The sequence below is a fragment of the Phaethon lepturus genome, unplaced genomic scaffold, assembly GCF_000687285.1.
Source record: "Phaethon lepturus isolate BGI_N335 unplaced genomic scaffold, ASM68728v1 scaffold315, whole genome shotgun sequence".
NCBI classification, from domain to species: Eukaryota; Metazoa; Chordata; class Aves; order Phaethontiformes; family Phaethontidae; genus Phaethon; species Phaethon lepturus.
In genome coordinates this window covers 3,197-27,984 of record NW_010540937.1, presented here as the reverse complement: position 1 = coordinate 27,984, position 24,788 = coordinate 3,197, and the positions used below count along the sequence as shown (strand labels likewise).

General features: G+C 39.4%; 1 protein-coding gene across 1 annotated transcript; it reads left to right on the top strand.

The window, feature by feature from the left end:
• The first annotated feature begins 893 nt into the window (after nucleotides 1-893).
• LOC104621148 (low-density lipoprotein receptor-related protein 8-like) lies at nucleotides 894-11,553 on the top strand. Its single transcript, XM_010287564.1, has 9 exons — nucleotides 894-1,122; nucleotides 1,696-1,814; nucleotides 3,302-3,441; nucleotides 5,909-6,050; nucleotides 6,488-6,640; nucleotides 7,275-7,505; nucleotides 9,562-9,630; nucleotides 9,839-10,011; nucleotides 10,981-11,553. The coding sequence occupies exons 2-9, from the start codon at nucleotides 1,700-1,702 to the stop codon at nucleotides 11,017-11,019; spliced, it is 1,062 nt and encodes a 353-aa protein (XP_010285866.1). The 5' UTR covers nucleotides 894-1,122; nucleotides 1,696-1,699; the 3' UTR covers nucleotides 11,020-11,553.
• The last annotated feature ends 13,235 nt before the right edge of the window (nucleotides 11,554-24,788 follow it).

Genomic DNA, 24,788 nt, shown 5'->3' with positions numbered 1-24,788 from the left:
TAATCTGATACTTGAGAGCTCAGCTCCTGTATGACTTACCTTCTTATTCCATGACCAAAGGCAGGATGGCCAGTGAAAAGGAGATGTAAACCATCTTGCAGTTTCAAATATTTGGGGGCAGGGGGACAATGACTTTCTGTGCTTTTATAACTTTTCTAAGATGTAAGAAGTTACTCTAAGAGCCAGACTAAGCTCTTAGAAATGCTGATGCAAACTCAGAATAACTCCATTTCAGTTCACTAAGTGCAACTGATATTCGTGCAGGGGCAACAGAGCAGAATCAGCCTGTGTGTTTGTAGGAGCAACACTGAGTTATTTATGAAACTTCCATGTGGAGTTTGCTGCCTTTCATTAGTGTTTTGAAAGATTTTGCGGCTGCCACTGACATTTAGTGAACATTTCCTTTGTATCTAAGGAGATCACTTGGCAAATTAGTACAGCTCCATGAATTCCTTTGATGAATCATAATTATTTATACAGGTCCTAATTCTGCAATACATTTAAGCACATTTATTTGCATGCTGAGTTCGACTCTCTTCAGCAGAGCACTGGAGATTATATTTCTAATGTCCATAAATCCCATGAATCGATGTTTTGCTGAATTGTGCAGTTATAGCAGGAAGCAGGTAGAAAAATAAAATAACAGTTCCCTATTCTGGAAATGCCTGCCATCCAGGTACAGGGAAATAAGAACAAGTTGTAGGATAAAGCAGAAGATTGCAGCATGTATCTATAAGGGTTTCTGTGTCAAGCATGCTGCCACATGTGCACTGTCTTTCCATGGGGGTGCAGTGGTGCTACCTGGCATGCAGTTGGCTGAGGTCGAAGCCCATGCACATGTGCACAGCCCTCTGTGCGCCGTGTGTCTGTCCAGTGACAACCCTGTCTTTGCAGTGCCTACATAGACAAAGCGAGTGACACAGCTGAGCAGGTGATTTTGATAGACAGCCAGCTGAACTCTCCTGAAGGACTGGCAATAGACTGGGTTCATAAGAATATCTACTGGACGGATTCTGGAAACAAGACCATCTCAGTGGCCACTGCAGATGGGAGCCGGAGGAGGACGCTTTTCAACAGTGACCTCAGTGAGCCAAGAGCCATTGCTGTTGATCCCACACAGAGGTAGGTGTAAAGACCACAAACACCTCCTTCGCCAACAGAGACATTCCAGTCTTCTTTCTCCCTCTTACAAACTTGTGAGCGGTTCTCATCTCATCAAGACTTCAGATGCCCTTTAGGATAGATAGAGCCATTGAACTTAAATGGGACTGCTGAGAAGGTTCAACCAACTCTTTGCAAGGCCACTGCTGTTAAAACTTAAGAAAGTTCTGAAAATAACGGTCAGGTCATGTGTTGTTTGGGCCTAAGCTGGGCCAGGCACATAAGTTGTGCTGGGAAATTAAGTAGTCTGTCTGACATGTTTGTGGGATACTTGGATAAGTGAAGTCCACATACCTGGCAGACACACCAGGAGATAGTTTGCATGGGGTTATTAAGGTGAGATTTTGCTTTCTAGTGCAAGTTTTGTGGCAGAATACCCTGTGGGACAGTATGTGGCCCCACTAGGTCCATATCAGAGTTAAACTGAAGTGGCTGAGGGGCTGCATAACAGGAACGCCTCCTACTCCAATTAGTAATGCAGATTTCTTATGCTAGAGTCCAATTTACAGTTTTCTTTGCATCTGTCTCTTTCAGGTTCATGTACTGGTCTGACTGGGGAGACAAAGCTAAGATCGAGAAAGCTGGCCTGAATGGTGTGGGGCGGCAAGTGCTGGTGGCTGACAACATTGAGTGGCCAAATGGCATCACACTTGGTAAGTGCCCAGGCTAGAGCTACAGCATCCACTGTGGCTGACATACATTTATTTTTATTGTTAAATAGGAAAACAAAACTGTAAATGCGCAAAGGCACCTGCACACAAAAATCCTGGAAATACTCGTCACTTACGTCTCATCAACACGAGCGTTTTTATTTCAGTAGCAAGCATAGGCAGCAAGTCTTGCCACAGTCAGAACCTCATACTGCAGGAGCTTTGAGGTGCTCTTAGGTGTGCCTTAAGGCAAAGGGAAGTTTTTGGGGAGGGTGCAGAGCTGCATCCAGAGCATGCAGGAAGCATCAGAGAGTCCTTGCTGTTAGCAACTCTGGACCTGGACCTGCAAGATCAGCCACTGGACTGATCAATGCACAGTACATCAAGGAAAGAGATGCAGCCTGCAGACCCCATTCCCCATCAATATGCCTGCGCAGCCGCTCTGGGTAGTGGTAGTGAGATGGAACCCATCTTGGCTCATATCTTGCATCCTGCCGGCCCACACAGGGCTGTGGTCGTTCTTGCTGCCACACCAAGCTGCAGGAGTGGAAAGGAGGTTTCCTGTGCTCATGGGGCAGCAGGGGACACCCTCCTCTGGAGTTGCAGCCATATATGCTTAATGCCATATGGATGTGAGGTTCTCTGCTTGGTTTTATATTTGAAAATTCTGGCCACGACAAGGATGTAGGAGAAAATGCTGCTACCAATGCATATTGTTGCAGTGCTACTGCTGTGAACAAATAATGTTATTCTTTAGTAATTAAGAAATAAATTAATGATTTGTTTTATTACAGAACTTGTTTTGTGTTGGCACTCATCCACTTGCATTCTGTTTATCTCATCCAAAATGAGTGAATTTGCTCCAGGAAGAGAAATTCAGTGCTTAGCATTCTAAGTAACACTGGATCCTTCCCTCCCACTTTTACCTGCACCCTCCCCAAAACCTGGCTGGTTGTGGTAGGAGTGTCCCCACCACCAGTGTTCCCCCAGCCTGCAGCACAAAAAGGGTTTCTGGACCCAGGATTCTTCTTCACTAGAAATGTGTAAATCGCACAGCTCCTTCAGAGATGTGTTTCATTTGAATCACAGTTTTTGCTCTCCAACAAGAGACCAAGGACTAAATAGCCTTGAGATGAATGAAGCTTCTCCCTCAGGCACTGATGGGGTGACTCTGGGAAGCCCAAGCTGCTGCTGGCTTGCTCCTCCTGGTAACAAAAGATCTTCATTGTACAAAGCTGTCAGTCAGGCATTCCACACACACACACACACACACCCTCTCCAGAATGTTCCTCCTTTTTAATCTTATTTATAGGGTCTTATCCCAGCATATCTGGGCACTGATTCAAAATCAGAACTAGTGTTAAAAAAAAAAAGAAAGGCCCAATAATAAAGAGATTAGTCATGCTGCCAGCAGGAAAAACATGCTGGGCAAGAGAAAAAGAGTTGCAGGAGTTGTGTGTAATTTTGGTGCATTGTGTTTCACTTCTCAGATTTGCTGAATCAGCGTCTCTACTGGGTAGACTCCAAATTGCATTCACTGTCCTGCATTGATTTCAATGGCAGCAACAGAAAAGTTCTGATCTCTTCTGTTGACGATCTGAGCCATCCTTTTGGCTTAGCAGTGTTTGAGGTAAGAGTCGAAAACGGATGCAGAACAGACTGGAGACTGCAAGAAGTCTCAGAGCTCTTCTTGATTAAAAGCTCTGCCTTTTGCATAGCACGGAAAGCTCAGCGAGGGCGTTCGCTGCTATAGAAACAGATTAACCTGGTGTGGTTCAGTGGGGAAAATAGCTTTCTAAAGCCCTTAATCAGGAGCAATGCATTGTCTCATGCTTTTACCTAATGTAGGACCAGTGCATCCGTGAGGGGCTGGTGGTGCCCAGCGTAAGCCTTCCCACAGAATTGGAGAAGGGGTAAGGGGTTTTCCTTGATTTGAATTGAGACAACTGTCCACACAAAGGCCGAAACTATTAGCAAGGGAAGGGAGAAGCCACTTATTGTGATCAGCAGGTGGGACAACCATTCACCGAGTGACACTGCAAAATGTCTTGTCTTTTGAAAGCCAGACTTTGTGGGCTCCGAGCGGCCTCTCAGCCCCCAGTGGAGCACTCTGCTGCTCTCAGCAGCTTTGTTTCACACCATCTTTGCATACCTGTGTTGCATTTTCTGGTGCCAACAGAACCCTCGAGGGAGGACGGCCCCTTAAATTTTGCTGCATTGGCTAGTTGTTTCTGTTGTCTATCCCAGCACCTGCAGAAGTATCCTCAGAAACGTTTTCACCTGTCTCGGGAGTCTCACGGCTTCAGCCCGGAGTGTCTGTGCCAGCAAGACGCTGGCAGGGCTCCCCCTGCAGTCAACGTGCACCAGTGCATTGCTGAGGTTGGGGACTTCACATTAAAATGGTGCTTGTTCACCTAGTTCTGAAAGGGCCAGGTAATTCTGTTTCAGGCTGAACTGCTCCAGTTATGACACAAAAACCCTGCTACACATCAAAGAAACTTCCCTGTTGCCAAAATTATAGCTCTGTCCTACAAAGACATAAGCCTCTTTTCACAAAGGCTTCTGACTCCTACTTGAGTATGTTCCACTGAAAACCCAATTAGTCTTGTAGATTCAGTACTCTTGTACTATTCAGTGTCACACTGCAGCCTTACTAAAAGCAGTGCAGTAATTAATTAAATAGTACAGTTCAGACCCTCAAATGTCATCAGGAAAAAACTAAGACCTGCTGAGATCTGCAGAAATTCCTACATAAATGGGCATCCACATTTCTGCCATTAGTTTATACACAGTTACCCAGTGGCAGGGCCCATGCCCAACAGCTTCTTTGCAGTTTGTATCTCCTGCTTAAGATCTAAAGCATGTGTTCAGAACTGTGTTCCCCATCCTATCTCAGGAGTACTCCAGACGTATGGAAGACATAACTCCCTGCTTTGCCTGGGTGGAAGCAGAGAGATAATCCAGCTCTTCCACTCTCCCTCCCCTGTTAGAGGATTGCCAGGTATCACTAGCCTGGGGCAGTGAAGTCTCTCTGGTAGCTAAGGTTCTTCCTGTGACCATTTAAATGAATATGAGAAGAAAAGCTTCAACTTTGGCACCTCACTCTAGGTAAGCTATAGCAGAGAAAGGTGTCTGGTTGGCTCCCTGTCAAGGCATGTGCCAGCCTCCTTTCTTTTCTCTTCATTTCACTTAACTAGGTTGGCTTTTGACTCCAAAACCCTCTTCCTTAAAACCCTTATTCCTCCTGTGTAATGTGCGTGATATCCAGGCATCTAACTTTGGGCACAGGTTTCCCCAAGACATTGCTGCTCTTGAGTTTTATTCTCATCAGCAGTGTTCAGAAGGATCTCTTGGGTTATTTAACCTCTGTACACCCTTCCTCATCTGAATGGCTGGTTAGACAAACAGACAACCCTTTTGCTTTTGAGAATTCGCCCTTGTTTTCCAGCAATGTGGCTTTCCTTACTGAAGTACGTGTGGTTTTTAGCAGGCAGCAGCATACGTAGCTGACCAAGCAGCTAAATACTGTTTGATATCTGCAATTCCGGTGTACCTCATTGACCAGTTATTTTGCATCTTCAATCACAGTATGCCATGCAAGAAATATTAATAAAAAAGAGAAATAGATACTCATCTTCCAGGTGTGCTCTAGGCACCGGCCTCTTCATAGATACCTGTTTAATGCAAGTCTTGTATTAGAAAGGAGAAAAAAAACCATCAGAGATAACAGAAGATTCTAGTATGGCCCTTTGGTGCTGCTCGTGATCCACCGCATCTTTTTTTTTTTTTTTTTTTTAAAGGTTCAGAAACAGAATGGCTGCAGCTTTTCTGTACTTAACCAAATTTCTGCTCTTTTATCTCAGTCTCATAGCTACTCAGCATTACTAAGCACTTTACAAGCAGGTAGGATTGCTGTGCTTTTGAACATTAGAAAGGACAGTGTCCAAAAAAGAAAAAAGCTGCAGATAGAAGTAGGATGGACTAAAAGTGCCCCAAGGTAGGAACACAGTGCACTAACTTTGTGACTACCGGAGTTTTATCCAGTTTGAGTTGGATTTGAGCAGGGCTGGGTCAGAAATCGTATATGTTTCCTGCAGGACAAAGTGTTCTGGACTGACCTGGAGAATGAAGCAATCTTCAGTGCAAACAGACTGAATGGCTTGGACATCTCCGTTTTGGCAGAAAATCTCAATAATCCTCATGACATAGTGGTATTTCATGAATTAAAGCAGCCCAAAGGTAAGACACATCCTCAGGGTATCACGGCCCTAAATCAGATTTATTTGAGCTAGTAAATGAAATGCTTCCTGATGGTTCTTGATGAGAACAAAAGCACAGGTAATAATGTGAAGTCAATTGCTAATGTTTGAAGTTCCTGCACAATTAATTTAGCAGCCGCATTTATTGAAAGGTCTGCAATTTGTTAATAGCTGTTTAATTAGCGTGTTTGGTAACAGTGAGTTACTCTTGTTACTGTGATGCTTGCCATTCATTATATATTTGGGCAGTTTTTATAGTAGTGTGTAAGGTTTCACTCTACTCTGAACTGTAGAGATGCTTAAGCAGCCCAACTGAGGTAGGGAGTGGAAGAGTCTTCTCAAAGGACCTGGTATTTCTTTGCCAAGAACAAGAAATAATTAGAAAAATAACTTGTCTTTTCTTCCATCCTTGAACAGCTCCAGACTCCTGTGAGCTCAGCCTCCAACCAAATGGAGGCTGTGAGTATTTGTGTCTTCCTGCACCTCAGATCTCTCCCCATTCTCCCAAGTATACATGTGCCTGTCCTGACAATATGTGGCTGGGTTCCGACATGAAAAAATGCTACAAAGGTAAATACAGTCACATCACTGTTTTGCTATTCCAACAAAATCATATTTACAGTGAATGTGTTTCCTGATGGTGGAACACAAACACTAGCTTTAACATTCCGCTACTTGCTGCCTTCTGAACACAGCATTATGGTGTCCTTTATTGAAAGCTTGTGTATTTTTGAAAGCACAACCAGAAAAAGATACAGCAGGAAGAGGAAAGAAGGGATAAGGCCCAGCACTAAAAGTGTGAATGGTCAATAAATCATTAAAATTTGCCACGTTATTGCCTTATAGATACTGGATCTGGAGAGGCCACAGTCACTGCTGGTAATATCCTGAAGAGACGAGTAGTTTCAATGTAGTTTTCCCGTAATATGCAAATAGTTCCTGAGGTACTGAAAAACCCGCAAGTTTCTGAACTTCTTAACTACCTTCCATCCAGAATGCTTTATTAGTATTAATAAATTAAGCTTGACTTAAGGAAATAATTTCTGTAGCTTTAGGCAGAACTATCAATAGTCTATCTGGTAAATAGAATTGGAATCCAGTTTATGCTTCTAATCAGTAAACATAATCCTTCCCCAGCTTTGTATCACCGTTTGTGATTTGCTTTGTGTACTTACTTTAACCAAATTTCATTGTTGCTTTTCAGATCTTCCAACTGCTTCAACTACTGTACTGGTTTCTACAACCGCAGCATCCCAAACTGCCGGTACCACGACCATCGCAACTGTACTTGGCAGTGCCAATAACACCACTGAAGTCGTCCCCAAAGCTGTATCAGAAGCTACGATTACCACCCCAAGATTTCATTTACATTCCACCACATCCATTCTGATAGATTCTGAGATGACCACGGGAAACAGCAACTTATCACAGCACTGTAAGAGAATGATATTCCTCTTTTCTTTCTCTATGTATATGGTATCACAAAAACTCAAGCACTGTTTGAGTGAGAGAGAGACCTGACCTAACATCTGAGTTACAAACAGGTCAGATGCAGGCGCATCCTGTTGTATAGCGGGAGACATTGGGTCCCCTCTCTGCAGACATCTGTGTTACGATGGCCGATGTGATTCTAGTTGCTTGGGACGTTGAGGAACTTACATCAGGTTTTCATCCAACAGACATGAAACAAACTCTAGAGATGAGGCCCTGCGAGTTCACACTAGTCCTTGCCTTGTGCCTAATGCTAGTTCATCCCAGCTTCAGTGCTGTTTGTAGTGCTGCATACCATAATAAGGATAATTCTACAGGCGCTTCACCTGTTTTAATTGTTTAATTTTTAACGTGATGTAGCACAAGCTGTGGGTCAAAAATGCCTCCTGTCCAGCTTTAGCCCTGCTGGACATTTGCACTTACTACTATAGCCCAAGACAAGCTGCTTCTGCTTTGCATGGCTGTTCTTTGCATATTAAGTGTGGCCTGATCCATGATATACATTGGAAGGTTTGCATTACATATGAGAAAAGTATCCCACTGGAGAGCACTAAGAGACTTTCCTCAAATTCACCCTACATAATGAGTGTGTAATGAAACTCCAACCTACCATCTCAGTGCTAACAGGTAATCCCTCTAGATCGTGCTGCCAAGGTAAAGCAGAAAAGCTGAACTGCTTTTAAAAAAAAAAACAACCACACAAACTCTAGTGCAGAGAGAAGACTTTATTCCTCGGGACTGTCATTCAAGACCTCAAACAGATCTAGATTGCTCTAAAAACAGTAAAATACTTTCTTCCCCTAAATGTTTCACTGAGCAGAATAGGCAGTTCCCATTGCTCTAGAAAGCAGAATAAACTACCCCTGTTTGACTGGGGTGCCTGTTTGTAGGAATAGTGATGCAGCGCACTCTGTACTACATGTGGGAAAGCAGAATCCAATTTTTAAAATACATTCTTGTAAGTTCTTTTTGTGCAAATTTCTTCCCAATGCAGCAGTTAACATTTTAATAAGCCATGGAGGCAAGGTGCTTTAATTGTCCACATTTGAAATAGTCTGGCTTATTATTAAGTAAATAACTATGTAATAGAACAGCCTGCCACAGGGGAGTATTTAAAAGGATAAATGGTCTTTTAAATGCCATGAATTGTCTATCAAAAGACAAACTACAGTTAGTTCCTCCTCTCTCAGTTACTGGTATTTTAGCAAAAATAAATTTTCTATGCTGATCCCTATTATAAGAGCTCAGATCAAACATTTTTAAGTATATAACTTGAAAAGTGTATTATTTGTTTTAATTATTTTTCCCCATAATTGTGTTTTTCTCCAAGTAGAATATTGAGTTTTGGGGTCATTCTTGTATGCTGAGGCAGGCATATCACAGCAATGCAGTGATACATGTGTCTGACTAACTCCTTAGCTGTAAATAAAAACAAAAATAATTAAAAAGAAAAGCTGTGCAGATGGCTTTGAACTACATTATTTTTCTGACAGCTCAATAAATCATTAATTGTGTCAGTACCAGAAAGTGTTCTACTGTGGATTTTTAAGAGCACTATTCAGCATCCCCTGATCTATGCATGGAGTTTCCATTAAATGTCATGGTTTTTAAAACTGGCCTCCTTTGTGCTTGAAAATTAGAGGCCGAAGTACAGTCACTTATTTCTGGTTAGAGCTTCTCTATCCGATCGTGCTGTACTCGGCTCTTTCCTTAACAAGCTGCACTCTCCTGGTGTGTAGTTTGCAATCCTGTGAGGACAGCAGCACTTTATGGCCAGGCTGTTTATCAGCTGAAGAAACAGCTCAGCCCAGCCCAGATTTGTGTGTGTATGTGTTTTATCTTCTCCATAATAATTTTATTACAAAACTTTTCATAAACTCGTTGATTACAAAAGCTTTCTGATGGGCAGAACAACATGGTTACTAACATAAAACATTCTTTAGATATGGCTTTAAAACCAGCAATTAGTTAAATGATCAGAACAACTTCTATAATTACAGATGCAAATAATGACCAAGGCTTTGATTCAACTGTGACGGCAGCTGTAATTGGAATCGTCATTCCTGTCGGTGAGCTGATTTGATTTAACCTTTGAAGGAGATCATTCCAAAACACTAGTGTAAATACACTCTTCCGATTTTTGGAAAGAGTACACGAACTGCAGAAATGGGGAAAAGTAGCCTGGCTTTGAGAAAATTGTACAAGGATGGATATCTACATGGGAAGATCCCAGCAGATTCATGCCTGCTCACAGCCCTTTCTTTGCCCTTTCTTCAGTGGTCATTGGCTTGCTATGCATGGGGGGATACCTCATCTGGAGGAACTGGAAACGGAAGAATACTAAAAGCATGAATTTTGATAATCCAGTGTATAGGAAGACAACAGAGGAGGAAGATGAAGACGAAATCCACATTGGGCGAACTGCCCAAATTGGACATGTCTACCCAGCAGTAAGTATTTGAGGAAACTGCTGATGGAGAAGATTGATTTTGCTGACAGTTTAGATATAGAATTACCTCTAGCCACTTACAGTGTTGGTTATTTGCCATATAATGACAAAAAACAGAAATTCTTTAATAATAATTGAATAGGCAGAAGCTCATGCAATTGTCTTAGAATATACTGGTCTATATAGTAAGATATTCTGTTCAAATGGGGAACAATTGTCCCAATCAATATATGTAGTAAGCTGGCAAGTGTAAAGCTACCTATCTCAAAACCTCAATATGTGACAGCTGATTACTTATCATCTGCTGGATTGCATTATATCTGTGCTTAGACTGCCACCAAATGTCTAAACTATCTTAAGTTTCTCTACAAACCAGGGAGAATATTTTCTCCATAATATAACAGTGTAAGGGAGGAGTGAATGAGGTTCTGTAAGAAATTAAGGAAATCTGCCTTGGCAAGATTAAGCTTTTCAAAGAGCAAACACTCATTTTGATAGTAAGTCCTGCGCACGCAGGAGAGAGGGGACCTGTTCTGCATGGCAGTTTGTCTGTTAAGGAGCCTCCTTCAAAGCAGCAGCCCTGATGGGATGAAGCACTGGTAGTTAACAACTGCATAGAGATCTGTAAGTAATGGGTGAAGGCAATATAGCTGCTATAGGCGGGCACACAGGCAGTGCCCTATATTATCTCAGCATGCTGCTAAAGATCACACTAGAGAAGGTGTCATCCCCTACGAGGAACTTTTTCCAATACACAAGTGAAGTCAACCTTCCAACACCTCCTTAGTAACACTTGAGCAAGTGACCCCATTTGAGGGGAAAAAAAACAGTGAAAACAGTGCATAAAATGGATTTGTCACTAATACACTAGGGACAACAATGAGATTTTTAAGACGAAATACAAGTTAGCAACAGTGTCACAAGTCACAAATTTCTTCAAGTGTGTGGGGTTTTTTTTTCCCCTTCACAGCGTGTAGCATTAAGCTTAGAAGATGATGGGTTGCCATGAGGATGACGTTGCTGCTCCAGACACCACCGTGAACAAACCTGCTTTGGATCACAGAACCTGCTCCTTTTTGATCGTTATTTATGTTGCAGAAGGGTAACCACAAAGTTATAATGAACTGCAAACATCCAAAGGATGTGAGAGTTTTGTATGTATAATCTTTTATACACATTTTAACTTGTTGCACTACCCGTTTGTGATAGTGAATAAGCGACAGCTGAGCTACTAACTCAATGTACATAACCAGCCAGGCTGAAAGTTCAGTAGCTATTGCTTTATTTTAAGACTATATTTATAGATATTTTGTAAATATGTTGACTATGCTTTGTGGCTATCCATCAACATAAGTAAAACAAATTCTGTACAGGCTGTTTAGAAATATTTATTAACAAAATCTGGATTATAAGATCTGTTCTGTAAATATAGTAGAGGGGTGAGAGTATTTATTTTTTGTATGTTTGGCTTGCTGTGCATAGATCTGAGTATATATCTATCTAGACTAGATAGATATATAGGCATATAAATATATACATATATAAAAATATACATATATTTTAAAACTACTAGCCTATGTTTATGAAAATTAGCGATAATTGAATTTTTACAGGACGTTTGAGAAGTTTGCTTTAAAACCTAAGGACACTAAGGAAGAGCGCCGCACAGTAAGATAGCGGACAAGTGAAGCAGTCCCACAGCAAACAGAGCTCCTGTTTTCCAAACTGGCTCGCAAGGGTTGCTTCTACATTTTCCCATCTATCCAGAAAGCTTCCTCTGCAGTGCTTTTAACTGAGGAGCTATTGCTTACAGCATTTCAGTCAGGAGAAACTCCTACGGCACCCAGTTTCTTTGTGTTGTATTGTTGCTTTTACCAGCTTGGTACAAAGTTGATTCAGGTTTTTTGTTTGTTTCTAAATGTAAATCTAAATGCTTTTCCCCACCACCAATCTCGCACGTCTCAAATTAGCTTAGAATTAGTAGAAACAAAGATTTAGCCATATACTTCCATACACCCAAAGTGAGCACTCTTACCTGGCTCATGAGGGAAAAAACACCACCACAGTAAGAAAAGTTAATTCCTTCCCTCCTTGCCGTTTTCCCCTACTCCTACTGATAAAAGAGTCCAAATTTAGGAGATGCTGTGGGGCAGTGTCTTAATTCAGTGTATGTAGAATTCAGTGAGGTGCAGCAATTATCTTCCAACTTACTGCCAGAGGAACCACCTGCACCATGGTAGGTCTCCCATAGAGCACGAGGCAAGGAAGTTAAAGGCAGTTAAAGATTCATAGCCATATCAGTATGTTTGGCTGGGTCATCCTGCACCTTGCAGAAAAAACACTGTTTTTTCTCATCTCATTCTATAAGATTCCCAGGGAATTCACTTACCTTAATGGACTAGTACCTCCCTGTACCTTTCTGTACCAAAGCCTAGAGAAATCATCCTAGTCTAGTAGAAGACAGTCAGCCTGGAAAGGTTTGGGGTTTTTTCCTTTTGTTTTTCTTTCTTTTAGAATAAATCCACAGTGTAATGTGCACTGGAAGTTGATTCTTGACTTAGAAAAGGAAGAAGGCATCTAAAGACCTAGTATGCATTACAGACATAATGCATACTCTCAAAATACTTAATGGCTTGTGTAATAATCAAGCATCCTTCTATTCAAATTTTAGATTTTAAGGCAGTGAAAAATTGATTGAGATTTCCAATGACTGTTTTAAGGTATGAAGCTCTGTTTCTACAAATCCATGCACTGTGTGCATGAAAAACACTGAGAAAAGGCTGTATGTGATAACACTGTAACTAACAGATGAATGTAAATATATTTGAAAGTTCTACAGTTTTGATACTTTTTTAAAAACACACACACAAACAAACCTGTATAAACCATGTATAAAAGGCTGCAGTTTTTTCAAACCATTGTAAATGAACTCAATGTGCAGTGCTGATTTCAACCTTCCCAGATTTGTAACTACTGAGAAGTCAAACACCAAATTTGTTTTTTTAAGAAATTAATTATTTTACGTAACAATTCAGATTGTTAGGATGATATTTAACATTGTAATCATTTCTGATCTCTGTCTTGTCATATTGAAGTTCTGTTAGAGTAAGTCCTTGCTTGGTGCCTTTTGTGTTTCAGTTGTTGTGTCCCGGACAAAAGGACCAAGGAGGGGCGGGGGAGGGACCTGCTCTGTGTAACACTCGCTGTACTTAATCAATAAGGATTACTGAAAACCAAATGAACGCGTTTGTAAAACAGTGCACTGTTTCTATAGAAAGATTAAATTTTTTTATCTGGGATTACTGAATTAATTACTTTGTACTGCCAGAAGTGCTGTCCCAGACCTGGGACTGTATCATATTTTGGTCTGAGTTTTCCTTAACTCTTAATTGTCCAAACCCAAAGTGGGACTTGGGAACACTGTTGTATAATTCAGCTGTTTGTTTAGCTGCAGCTCTGCCATAGCACCACTGAAAACCGTTCATATTCTACATGTAAATGAACAGACCATTTTGTTCTGAATTGCCTTTCCCTGACACTTTGGTTTTAGTCATCTTCAAATCACATGGAAGATGGTACTGGGTTCATTATTTCCTTGAGATGAACAGTTACCTCAGTCATGTAACTAGAGTGAGTAAAGCATCCAGTGGTCCACACACACTAGTTCTTACCTGCTGTCCAGAAGGTGTTGTCTCGAAAGTGAATGGGTGCACACAACAAAGTTGGTGTAGTTCTTAACCCAAACTATTACATGTTAGACTATTCAACCACTAGTTGCAGACTACCCAATTTCTTCATACAGCCTTTGGTAACACGTATCTACAGAAGCTGAAAAATTTGTTACAGTTACAGGCAAATATGCACCCTCTTGCCATCCTGAAAAAAGGACAAATACTGCTGTTCTTGAACTCACAACAGGCAGTCTTAATTTTTTTTTTTAAGTACAATCAATTTCATCTACGGAAATAAAGCCAAAATGAGATCCATTGCACAAGTAGTACAATGATAGCTTTAGTTGGAGACACAAGTCTCCAGTGCTTTCAATGCTTGAAAAACTTCTCTCCTCCTTGCTATTGCTGTATGGCCCCTTTGATCTGTGTGTGGGAAATCTACTGCATAACTTCACTTAAAATTCAAGTTATGAGCCAGGGGGATAACGTAGTCGTAAATACCAATATCCATTGATAGTACCTCTTCAAAACCGAGACAACCAGATGAATGACCATTCTCTTCCCCACCCCAGGTCATTTGCAGGGTAGCCTCAAAGAGCCATTAGACATCAGAGCACAGAAGACAATACAACCTTTCACTATCACATGTCCTTACAAAGCAGGATATTTCTTGAAAGTAACTTTCGGTCAATTTTTGTCCCTAAAGGAACACTGCCAAGCAGCTAACACTTTTCAGACACAAATAGTTATTACCAAATTAATATGGACTACTGGTAAATATTGGTGGCTTAGTTTTCTATTTAACTGAAAATGGGGTTTTTAGTTTTTAAAGTATTTCTCCATTTCAGTTACATATTTTAGCAGAATAATATGGTAGCAAATTTTCTCCTTTGAGAAAAATCAACACAATGCTATCAGAGTATTTATGTGATCAGATCCAATGAGTATCAAATAAGATGTCAGATCATATTCATACCATACTAGCTACTGTCTTTTCTCAAAAGACCCAGCAGTGTGGTTTCCCTCAGTCTGTTGAAGAAGATTCTAGGTATCTCTTGCTCTTTTGGGCTACAGAGCAGCTCTGATCCCAGTAAGCTATCCTTTCTGAATCAAGCAGAAACTTTGCTGGTTGACAGTGATCTTAGGCAATATCAGTTTTGTCTACTTACATGCACCTCTGCAGCAGCAGGCCTCAAGTATCTCCTCTTCTCTACCAACATTTTTAAAAAGAAAGGAAATAAAAACTGTCTAAATGATAACCCAAGTGTAAACAATGTTTGCTTTCAGAGAGGAGGAGAGGAATTGATAAAGAAAGAGCACGAAATGTGAGTTATCTGAGACCAATGGCAATAAGAAAGAAGTAAAGGGCAGCTGGGCTGGAACTCTGTGAAGGAAATGACTCTGGCTGACACTTATCCAGAAGATCTGATAATCCTCTAACAAGGAATTTTAACTTCCAAGTGCATATACACAGGTGCTGCTGATAGAAGAAATGCAAGCAACTATAAGAAAAAAATACACAGGATAACTTTTTATATGTGAATTCATGTTAGCCTTTGGCACCTGATCATTAGTACTAGTACTTAGTATACAGCAAAAATATTTCACAGTTTGAAAACTGTGCTCACATACAATTATTGTGCTGGCATTCACTATATTCAACAAGACTATGCAAAGAAGTGCACAGTAATTTCTGATAAAAAGAAAGGCAGCTCCTCAAGCCACTATGTTACGCTACTATGACAATATAGGAAGAACAAAGATGATTGCTTTCTTTTCTACCACTACCCTAAAATTAAGCCTTTCCCCACTGACGCTCATTTGGCTAACACCTCTGATTTGATGAGCATTTTGAAGTAAGCCTTTTTTAGTTCCTCTTTAATCATCTCAAAGACTGCTGGAGTAAAACTGTAGTCAGACAAATGGTCAATGATGAGCTGGCCGTAAAGAAAATGCTATTTCCTTTGTAGAAGAGTCACATTATAAATTTCACATCAGACCTCAATATTTTTAAACATTTTCACTTGATTTTCTTTCTTACTCCATGCAAAAAACATTGCCTTAGTCAAAGACCAATTTCTTTGTACTTAGCCTTCTTTGCTCCACACTCACTGTTTTTATAATCCATGTCATAAACTCTCTACCCTAAACCATAAGTCTTCACCTCACTAACCTTACATTTTTTGAGGTGCTCAGCAAAAATGCACATGGTTCTTTATTATATGGAAAACCATTATCCCTCTGTAGCCTTTAAAACCATGTAAAACTATGAATTAATGAGTTGCAACGTAAACCTGAGCGTTTCAGGCTTCTGACTAATGCAGAAAATAATGTTCAACGTATGATTTGTTGAGCTCTATTGAGGACAATGTGCTGTTAGTACTTACGGGTATCTTACGATTTAATATGTTCACCCTAGTGATCAAACCATGCTCTCCACTCACCAGTCTGTACTCCATTTTAGCAGTATCAGCTCCATATACTGATTCTGACAGATCCAGAGCCAGGATGCTTACAAAAGCGTCTAGAAGCACCACACTACATGAATGAAAAAGGACGTTAGAGTGGGAATCAACACAGAAAAGAAACAATCACTCAAGTCAATAATTCTAAGAACAAGCAGTTGTTCAGGCTAAGACCTTGAAACACCTGGTTAGGTATTACTTTTTACATTCAGAGGATATGCAAGGATGTCTTGCAGTTTTTCTGGCAAGACTTAGAAATTTTGTATGCCAGAGGAAACTGCAAAAAAACAGTACGATTACCTGCAGCACTCTCAAGAGTATATAAGGATAACACCTCCCTTAAGTAAAGAATTAATTTTCAAGGACTACATTAACTCTCAGTGAAATGTGTTTGATATATATTAACAATGCTAAAAAACTGTGTTAGAGCTAGCTGCAGAGAAGACATCTGGAAGATTCATAACTTCATCTGAAATAGAAGTGGCCGTGATAAAGTCAAAATAGGTATAATGCATTTTATCACTTTAAGGAATGTTTCATGAGGGTTAAAAATTGTGAAATGCCCCAGAGTATCAAAATCAAGCACTGCTATTAAAAATTCAAAACCTATACTGTCAAGGCCTAGTGAAACACAGGCTTTTAAAGATATTTCAAATAAATTATTCTCCCTTTCATTAAGCTCTTTAGTGATCTTACAATAGAATCACTATCCTATTTTTTACAACAGACAGTCTGGATCAAAGGTTAGTGGGCATGCTACATGGGAGGGATGTAATATATTCATAGAGTTACAAGCAGAAGACTAGGTAATATACACACACTTTACTGCTGCTCTGTATCAGTTTCTTCCATGGCTACATACTAGAGAGATCTCAGGTTGTTGAATGTGCTGCTCACGCTTGATGGCCCATTCCAGCAGAGGCTTTGATAGCTTCCTGTTCCAGCAGATTATTCTGATTACCATAAGGGTTGTAAATTACTTTCATATTGAGCCAGCTGCGCTAACACCTAGTATGTATTTCCTTTCTCCTGCAAAAATATGCCATCACCTACCTCCTCACAAGATAACTACTGAGATACAAAGAAAACTAAATGAAAGAAAGTCTTTATTTCAACCGGCACTGGACGTTTTAATTGGTATTACGTTATCACAGACTTCATTTTCTGTCTTGGTCTGCAAGGCAGATTACAGAGAGGTATTCTTACCTCTCTGCAGATCGGTGAAGAAATCAGGTGGAAATGTACATAATCTGAGGTGTAGGAGGAAGGAAAGAGAGAGAGAGAGAGAGAGAGAGAGAGAGAGAGAAATGAAAAGAACAATTGCAGAAACACTGTCAGCTTCAATTCCAGTATGCATATACTTTTCCTCTAGACTGTTCTGTTTTTTCTTGAACTTCAACTACAAGTAAAACTAAGGAGAACTTGGAATTGTAGTCACTTTGCATCAAGAACAGAAAAAGCCACCCTTCTGGTGAAAAAGGATTTAATGTTTATTCAGTTTGTAAATTGTTCAAGACTGGTATTATGTCTTTATTTGGTTCCATTATCTTTATAGATGCCAGTATTATCCTTCTACGTCAAAAGCAATAAAAAAGCCTCTAAAACAATAACAAAAAATCCTCTTACAGTATATAAATGCTACATCAAAAAGCTTCTCAATAAGAACTAAAGTGTCATCCTACAGAATATCATTATACTAATAATGGTAATAGAATTTTATTCTGTATTGTGTCTCTGTGGTTCCAGGTAGTATTTTCTGAGTATAGAGACAAAGTATGAAGGTTTGAACAGAAGGGTCACAAGGTTTTGGGTTGGGGTTTTGTTTAACTACTACCAGTCTTGCAAGCCACAAAGTGGTTCCTTCCTCCCAGAGGGCTTTCACTCCTGAGACGCCCTCACATTTTATTAGTTAGAGCTCTACTAGAAATCAGGGGCGGGGGGGGATGTATTTTAAAAAAAAGAGGAAATAGATTGCATTGATTGAGTTGTTAGAAAGGCTTTCAGTTCTTGTAGCAGCTTCATGTTGAGAAGCTAGCAGTCAATGAAATAATAATGCAAATACTTGGTCACCATCTTCTAGTGACGTTTCACTTTGAGACAGTTAATGCAATTCACTCCCCTAAGAGAAGATACTAGAGTGGGAATCTCTTTGAGCTCTTACACAGTGAACAAAACATGAAAAAAATCTATGTGAATTTAAATGGCATATCAGGCTAGCACAGCCAAGACATTCAAGTTTCCATAACCCAAATAAAACAAAGATCTAATCATATGCAGGTACCTCTGCTTGCATGACAAAGTACCCAGCTGGAGCTGGGTTGACTTGGGACAGGTGAAGTTAGGAAAAAAAAGGGAAAAAAATGCAAGGAAAAAAACCCAAACAACTTCAGCTTCAGCAGAAATAATGCAGTTTTAATGGACCATGGAATATCAGGTACCCACCAAGAAGATGACCTTTTCTCCAGTACTGAAATAACAAAGCCATAGAACACAAACGGTGATAAACCAACTTCAACTTTGCAAAATCAATTTATGTGAGAATAAAAGAACAAAAGACATGACCTTTTCTTTACTATTAAATAAACCAAATCCATTCTACTGAAGTCTTCTTTTGGAACATAAGTTATTGCCTGACCTTTCTGATTCCACTGCAGGATGCAAAGTGATTGGGCAAGCATTTAAGCTCTTTTGTTCCTACTAAATCAAAGTTTTGTGTCACCATAGAGGAGAAAACACGCACACCTTTCCTAACCTCAGCACAGGAGCTTCTGTAGCATCAGCAATCTGTAACATCTCCCTCAAAGTTGGGTCAAACACCACATAGGCTAGCAAGCCACAAGGTTGGTGCTGAAACAGGAATGGATATTAGGGCTAAGGGCCCAGAGGCCAAAAGCAGTGAAGGCTGGGATATGACTGGCCAACCAAACCAGGCCTCTGTCTCCTCAGGATTCTACAACACACAGGTATCAGTTCACGGCCTGTACAATGAAGATCATTAAAAGTGAGATGCGTTTATGGGATATTATGTCAACATTGAGATATTACACCTAATACTGGTAACATTTTGTATGTTACCCTCAAAGAATCAGAAGCACAAAATATACATCCTGAAATTATCCTTTTCTGTGTCATTAACATGAGATGAAGTCTTGATGATTTATTGGATTCTCTACACAAACTGTTTTATAAACAGCATGAAATCAAAATATAATGTAAATTAATGATAATTACATAATTAATGTAATGATAGTCTAAACACCATTTTACCTGTAATTTTTCCTCTTGTGAGGGCAGTGCCCAAGTCATGTTCAACAGATGGATGTTGCTGACTGGGATAACTGCAAAATAAGTTTATTCATTGAAAGCAGAAATGTGTTATTTCCAATCCTTTTAATCCCAAGAGCAATCTGTGGGCAAGATATTTTATTTGATGTAGAAATAAACACATGCATATGCACTTGCATATGTGGAAATACATAAAAATATATACATTAATTCATTAATCTGCCATCCACCCTCTTAAACCATTGTCAATAAAGTACTGCTCAGGTGCCACCCCTATGGTTTAACGGGATAGACTTACAGTCACAGTAATCCTGACTGACTAGAAATCAAGAACAATTTTCTGAAAGAGTCAAATCACTTTATTATGAGATATACACACAGAGAAATAACTCCCTTGCTTCTGGAAGGGGATATTTTATTACAGTCAGTATCATCATTTTCATCTCGGTTTGGGTTTCCATCCTCCTATTTTCTTTTTTATCACTGAAAAATTGCCAGTGACATGAAACAGAACCGATGTGATGGCTCCTAGGGGCAGGAGAGCAGCTATGCACAACAAAATAGACTCTTGGAAAAGATGACCAAGAACTCTTTGAGATCAGGGAAAGCAGACAGGAGAACAGCAGGACTGCAAATTGTATCTCCTAGCTATCAAATAATAGTGCTCAAAACCCAGAGTCTGAAATTATATGCCCGCATGTAGTATGGAAGGGACAATCTTTTGCCAAAAAAATGTAGAGAAGTTGGAGGGAATAAATACTGGTATACTTACAGATGAAGGATAAAGAGCATGAGTGAGCAAAGATGCACAAGAGGGCCTATGACACGGCTAGTTTCAGGGCCCACCTCTGTTGCATCTGATAGCTGTAAGACCTCTGAACAAAAGTCACAGGATACTGTGAAAGGGTACGTTTACTGATAAAGCACTTTTTTTCTGGATAAAGAAGAAAAAGGTTGCCATGGCAACCCTGAATAAGTTCAGCACATCAGCTGCACTTAAAGTCTATCTGCAAGGGCTGCCTTGAAAGTTGAAAGTTTGCCTGCTTCGTTCTAGGGATCCCCTAAAATTATACACAGGTTTTACAAATGAGGATTGCACAGGAAATCAATGGTACTTTTGCATCCACCAGATCAAAGACTACTCATACATACAATGATCTGTGTAAAAGGAAAGCCATGTATTTTTCTGGATGCAAGTTTTCAAACAGCTGCAGAAACTGGAAAATCTGATCCATGCAGGGGACAAGGCCCGGCAGTTTTCTGTGAGAAGACAGGACATGCCAGAGGCCTCTACCTTTTTGCTAATGAAGCCTTATGTTTGGATCTCCTGATCTACTAGGCTAGTTTCCTTCTTTATAGAATAAGGCAAAAGCAAAGAACTAAATATCGGAACCAAAGATGTTGGGAGAACACGAGTTGTTTAGAGGAGATGACAAGCATGAGAAAAAATGAAATGCAAAAACAATTAAAAAGTATGCAGAAACAAAGGTTAAAATCTTAAAAAGAAATAAAATTCAATTCAGCTTCTTGTCAAAGCATAACAGAGAATAAGAGGTCCACTCAGAGCAGCATAAGCATGTCTCTAAAGGTAAAATTTAAAAGTTTCTGTTATATATGCACTGCCCCAGGTCTCTTACCTCTGTAAAGTTTGCGAAATTCTGGTGTGTCAACAGGCTCTGCCAGATGATCAAGACTTGGATTTGGTAAATCACTTCAAATAAAAGAAAAAAAAATTATCACAATGTTCATTGAAGACAAAGCAAGGCCACATGGAAGCAAGCAAAAATTGCAACAGTAGCCCAGGTCTGGAGTATCATCTTGAGCAGCTCAACACAACTAAGATGTCCTTTCAAGTGACATGGACCAGAACCTGGACATTCCAATTGAAGATGTAAAATGTTCAACACTCCTTTGATTATTTCCACAGGCATACAGCCCTGTTGTAGACATAACCCACCCCTACAGGGAAGTCATGGGCTAAAGGTTAAATAAATACCTATTCTCCTTGCCCCTTGGGGAACCTCCAAACAGTTTGGCAGATCTGTTTAAACAAAATCAGCTTCCACAGAAATACATGAATAGAGTACAGCACTTGGCTAATCTCTAAATGAAGGACTTGAAACATGCAGTGACGTAAGAAACCTCTTTTTTACGTAACAGCAACATTTGGGGGAACTACTTAGAGGACAATTCACAAAGGCTAACTTCAGGCAAGATGTCCCAGATTCTTTCTGCATCTCAGAAGAAACCACTGGAGACAAGCTTCCCCATGTCAGCCCTCATAAATATCTCCATAAAATTTTAAAGTGAGAATTAACACACATCTATTTTTAAATAAGACCAAATGGTATTTTGTGTAAGTTGAAGCCACAGTTATACCATGAAAAAAAAAAAGTAATATTTATTTTCTTAAATTATTTGTGGAAGTAAACTATAATGAGGTGGATTCATCTGTACTGCACCCCTGTTATTCTTCAAGGCTAGCAGTTCTAATACACCAGACTACACACCAACTTCTAGCATCACCAAACTGAACAGGCTAGAACCAAACAGATTCATATAGGGGCTGACTTTTCAAATGAGAAAGTAAATTACATTATAAACTTGCATTTGCCATAAAAAACAATCTATAGTAAAAGCAGTGAATCAAAATCAATCAAAATCAAAAAGCTTCATTAAAATTCACAAAAAGATTCGCATGAGAGAACTGATCTTGTCTGAGGACAGGGGGATGAATATGGCAACCATGACAGCCCCTTCCAGTCCTGTTTTCTATTAATCTCCACTCATCTTTCTCCTTTACTCATTTACACATTTGAATCCATGCTAGGCTTAAGACTTTTTTTTCTAATTCAGATGTCAATACACTGCATTTTTGTTCACTTAGTCATCTTCAGCGAGTATTGTTTTGTAAGCAAGGATGCATGTTTGCAAAGAATGTCTTTCAGTCAATAGCTAGCAACAGCACACAGCACAGCAGAGAAAAACCTTAACTCAGAGAGTAATAAGGCCAGTTTACTTGGCACTAAAACAGTAGATGTTATCTCAGAGCTATATTTTTAACGAAGTAGATAAAACTTATCCATATCAAAGTTTCGAGATACAAAGAGATGTCTTTTCTAAATAGCATATTAGGATGCATAGCTTAGTATTAACATAGAAACCCACAGTCAGTTTGTCTCTAACAGCCACAAAGGACTGCTGACTCAGCTATATTTTGATACTAATTATCTTTCACACAATGCAGAGGCACAGAAATCAACAATCTTCAAAACTAGAATATAATTCTCTTCCCAGCAACCAAAGTAACAGGCATACCAAGGATCTATGTGCAAAGCCAAGATCCACACCATGGAACACATTAAATGCTATCAAATACATTTTAAAGAAACTTTTTATTATTTTATTAACTTCCAAAGATTATATTGTCTTAATTTAATCAGTGAATGTAGTTTCTTTGATAAGGGACTCAATAAGAACTAAAACCTCTGTAGATACAAGGAAAAGCAATTGCATAAAATTCTGCATGTTTGGAACATAGTTTCACAAATATCAAAAAAGAACCTGACTTATTTGGAATTGTGAAAAAAATTCTGTCACCCAATTCTCCAAAGTGTTCAACGTTTCTAGTGAAGATAAAAAAATAGCAGAAATACAACTATTTCAACAGCATAAGCAGGTATTCAGAAAAATACAAACAATTCATAAATCTTGCAACCTTAAAACTAAGTTAAATTAGGGATCTGAAGTAGGTTGATTTATTAGAGCTTTCTGCTGGCTTTTACTGACATGAGAAAACAAACAAACAAACAGAAATATTCAGAGCATGCTTATCTGATTTCTCCCATTTTGTCAAGTCCCACAGATACCCGCTCCCCATAGGTCAGAATTGAAAATAATGTAAATTTTACTCTTCTTGAAACAAACAAACAAAAAAACAACAAAACAAAACCTTATAAACCAGTATCAGTATCAAGATTTGATATGCACTGTTGTATTATAGCCCCTCTATCATACCCACAATAATAATGCTAAAAATGTGTATTTATAAATATATTTTCTTCAGGAGAGAACGATTACTGCTTTTAAGCGGAATGAAAAGAACCACCATCCACACATTTCTGACTTTCACAAATACAGCCTTAAACCAATGCATTCAAGCATAGCATGCCTTTGGATTATAAATGTATCAAGATAACCCAAACAACACTGCGGTAGCAATACACTAGCTATTGTCATGCCATCAAACATGGCATTTATTTTAAGAAGACAAAAAACCTAACACACGCATAGCAAAAAACATTTTTATCTCACCCATGATATGCATTCATCATAAAATGTTAGAATTAGTATACAGAACTCAAAGAGAGTTGACGCCTCCCAGATTAATTTAAAAGCAGGTTCTCAGGATAACTCATATTCCAGTTTGCTCTTCCTTCCAACACAGTAATTTAAACAATGCATTAAGCACTGATATTCCTGAAGAGGCTTAGAAAACAATTTAGACATTTACAGTGGAGTCACGCTCTCACAAAAAACCCTCTGAACTTTAAGTCAAACCAGACAGTCCTTAAGAGGAACAAAGTTTATACTTGATATTACCTTTAGATTAGACAACCAAGTTCGTATAATGACGAGGTAATAGTTCTGCCAAAAATCCTTCAATCTGGTATAAATATGAATGTTGGGGGTTTTTTACATTCATGTTTTCATTTCTTTGCACTATCTGTAAATGTTAAGAAAGCAATTGGTTAGCTGTTTCTGTATCAGTAGGACTCTTCTACTGAAGGGCCAACTTTTAGGTATTTTATAGAATGGAAATTTGTAAAGAATGCAGAATGCAACTGTGAATATTCAAGCCCAAAGATATGAAAAATATCGTATCCTTTTTCACATTTACATAGCTACTACCAAGAGTCTGCCTAAACCCAGGAAACTATGGCCAAGAAATCAGTAATTTTTAACAATCTGTTTTAATTATAAACAGCCCTTTGAGATTCCAAAAGAACACTCTTTTTTTGAATGAATATACTTTGGATACTGTCTATAGCCAGTTAAATTGCAAGAGGACTGGAGAAACACTCAAAAATTTTACCAGAAAGGTGCCCTAAGTGACAGAATGATAGACAGGTAGGCTTATTGTGATGGGAAAGATATGGGGACCTTTGATTCAACAGCCCAAGCTACTAAGCCCAGCAGGACAGGTATGACTTTGTCCCTGTCATTTAGACAGAACTCACGCCAGAAAAACTTCCTCATCAGATGCCCAGGTCTGGCAAGGCTTCCTAGTGGTAGCTCCCATCTGTTTGCATCAGAGGGCTTTGCCAGCTGGTATTTTGTTAGTTTTAATGAATTAG

Coding starts and splice junctions, on each gene's coding strand:
- LOC104621148 (XM_010287564.1), top strand. CDS start 1,700: ATGTACTGGTCTGACTGGGGAGACAAAGCTAAGATCGAGAAAGCTGGC. Junction 1,815..3,301: donor GCCAAATGGCATCACACTTG/GTAAGTGCCCAG, acceptor TTCACTTCTCAG/ATTTGCTGAATCAGCGTCTC. Junction 10,012..10,980: donor TTGGACATGTCTACCCAGCA/GTAAGTATTTGA, acceptor TCCCCTTCACAG/CGTGTAGCATTAAGCTTAGA.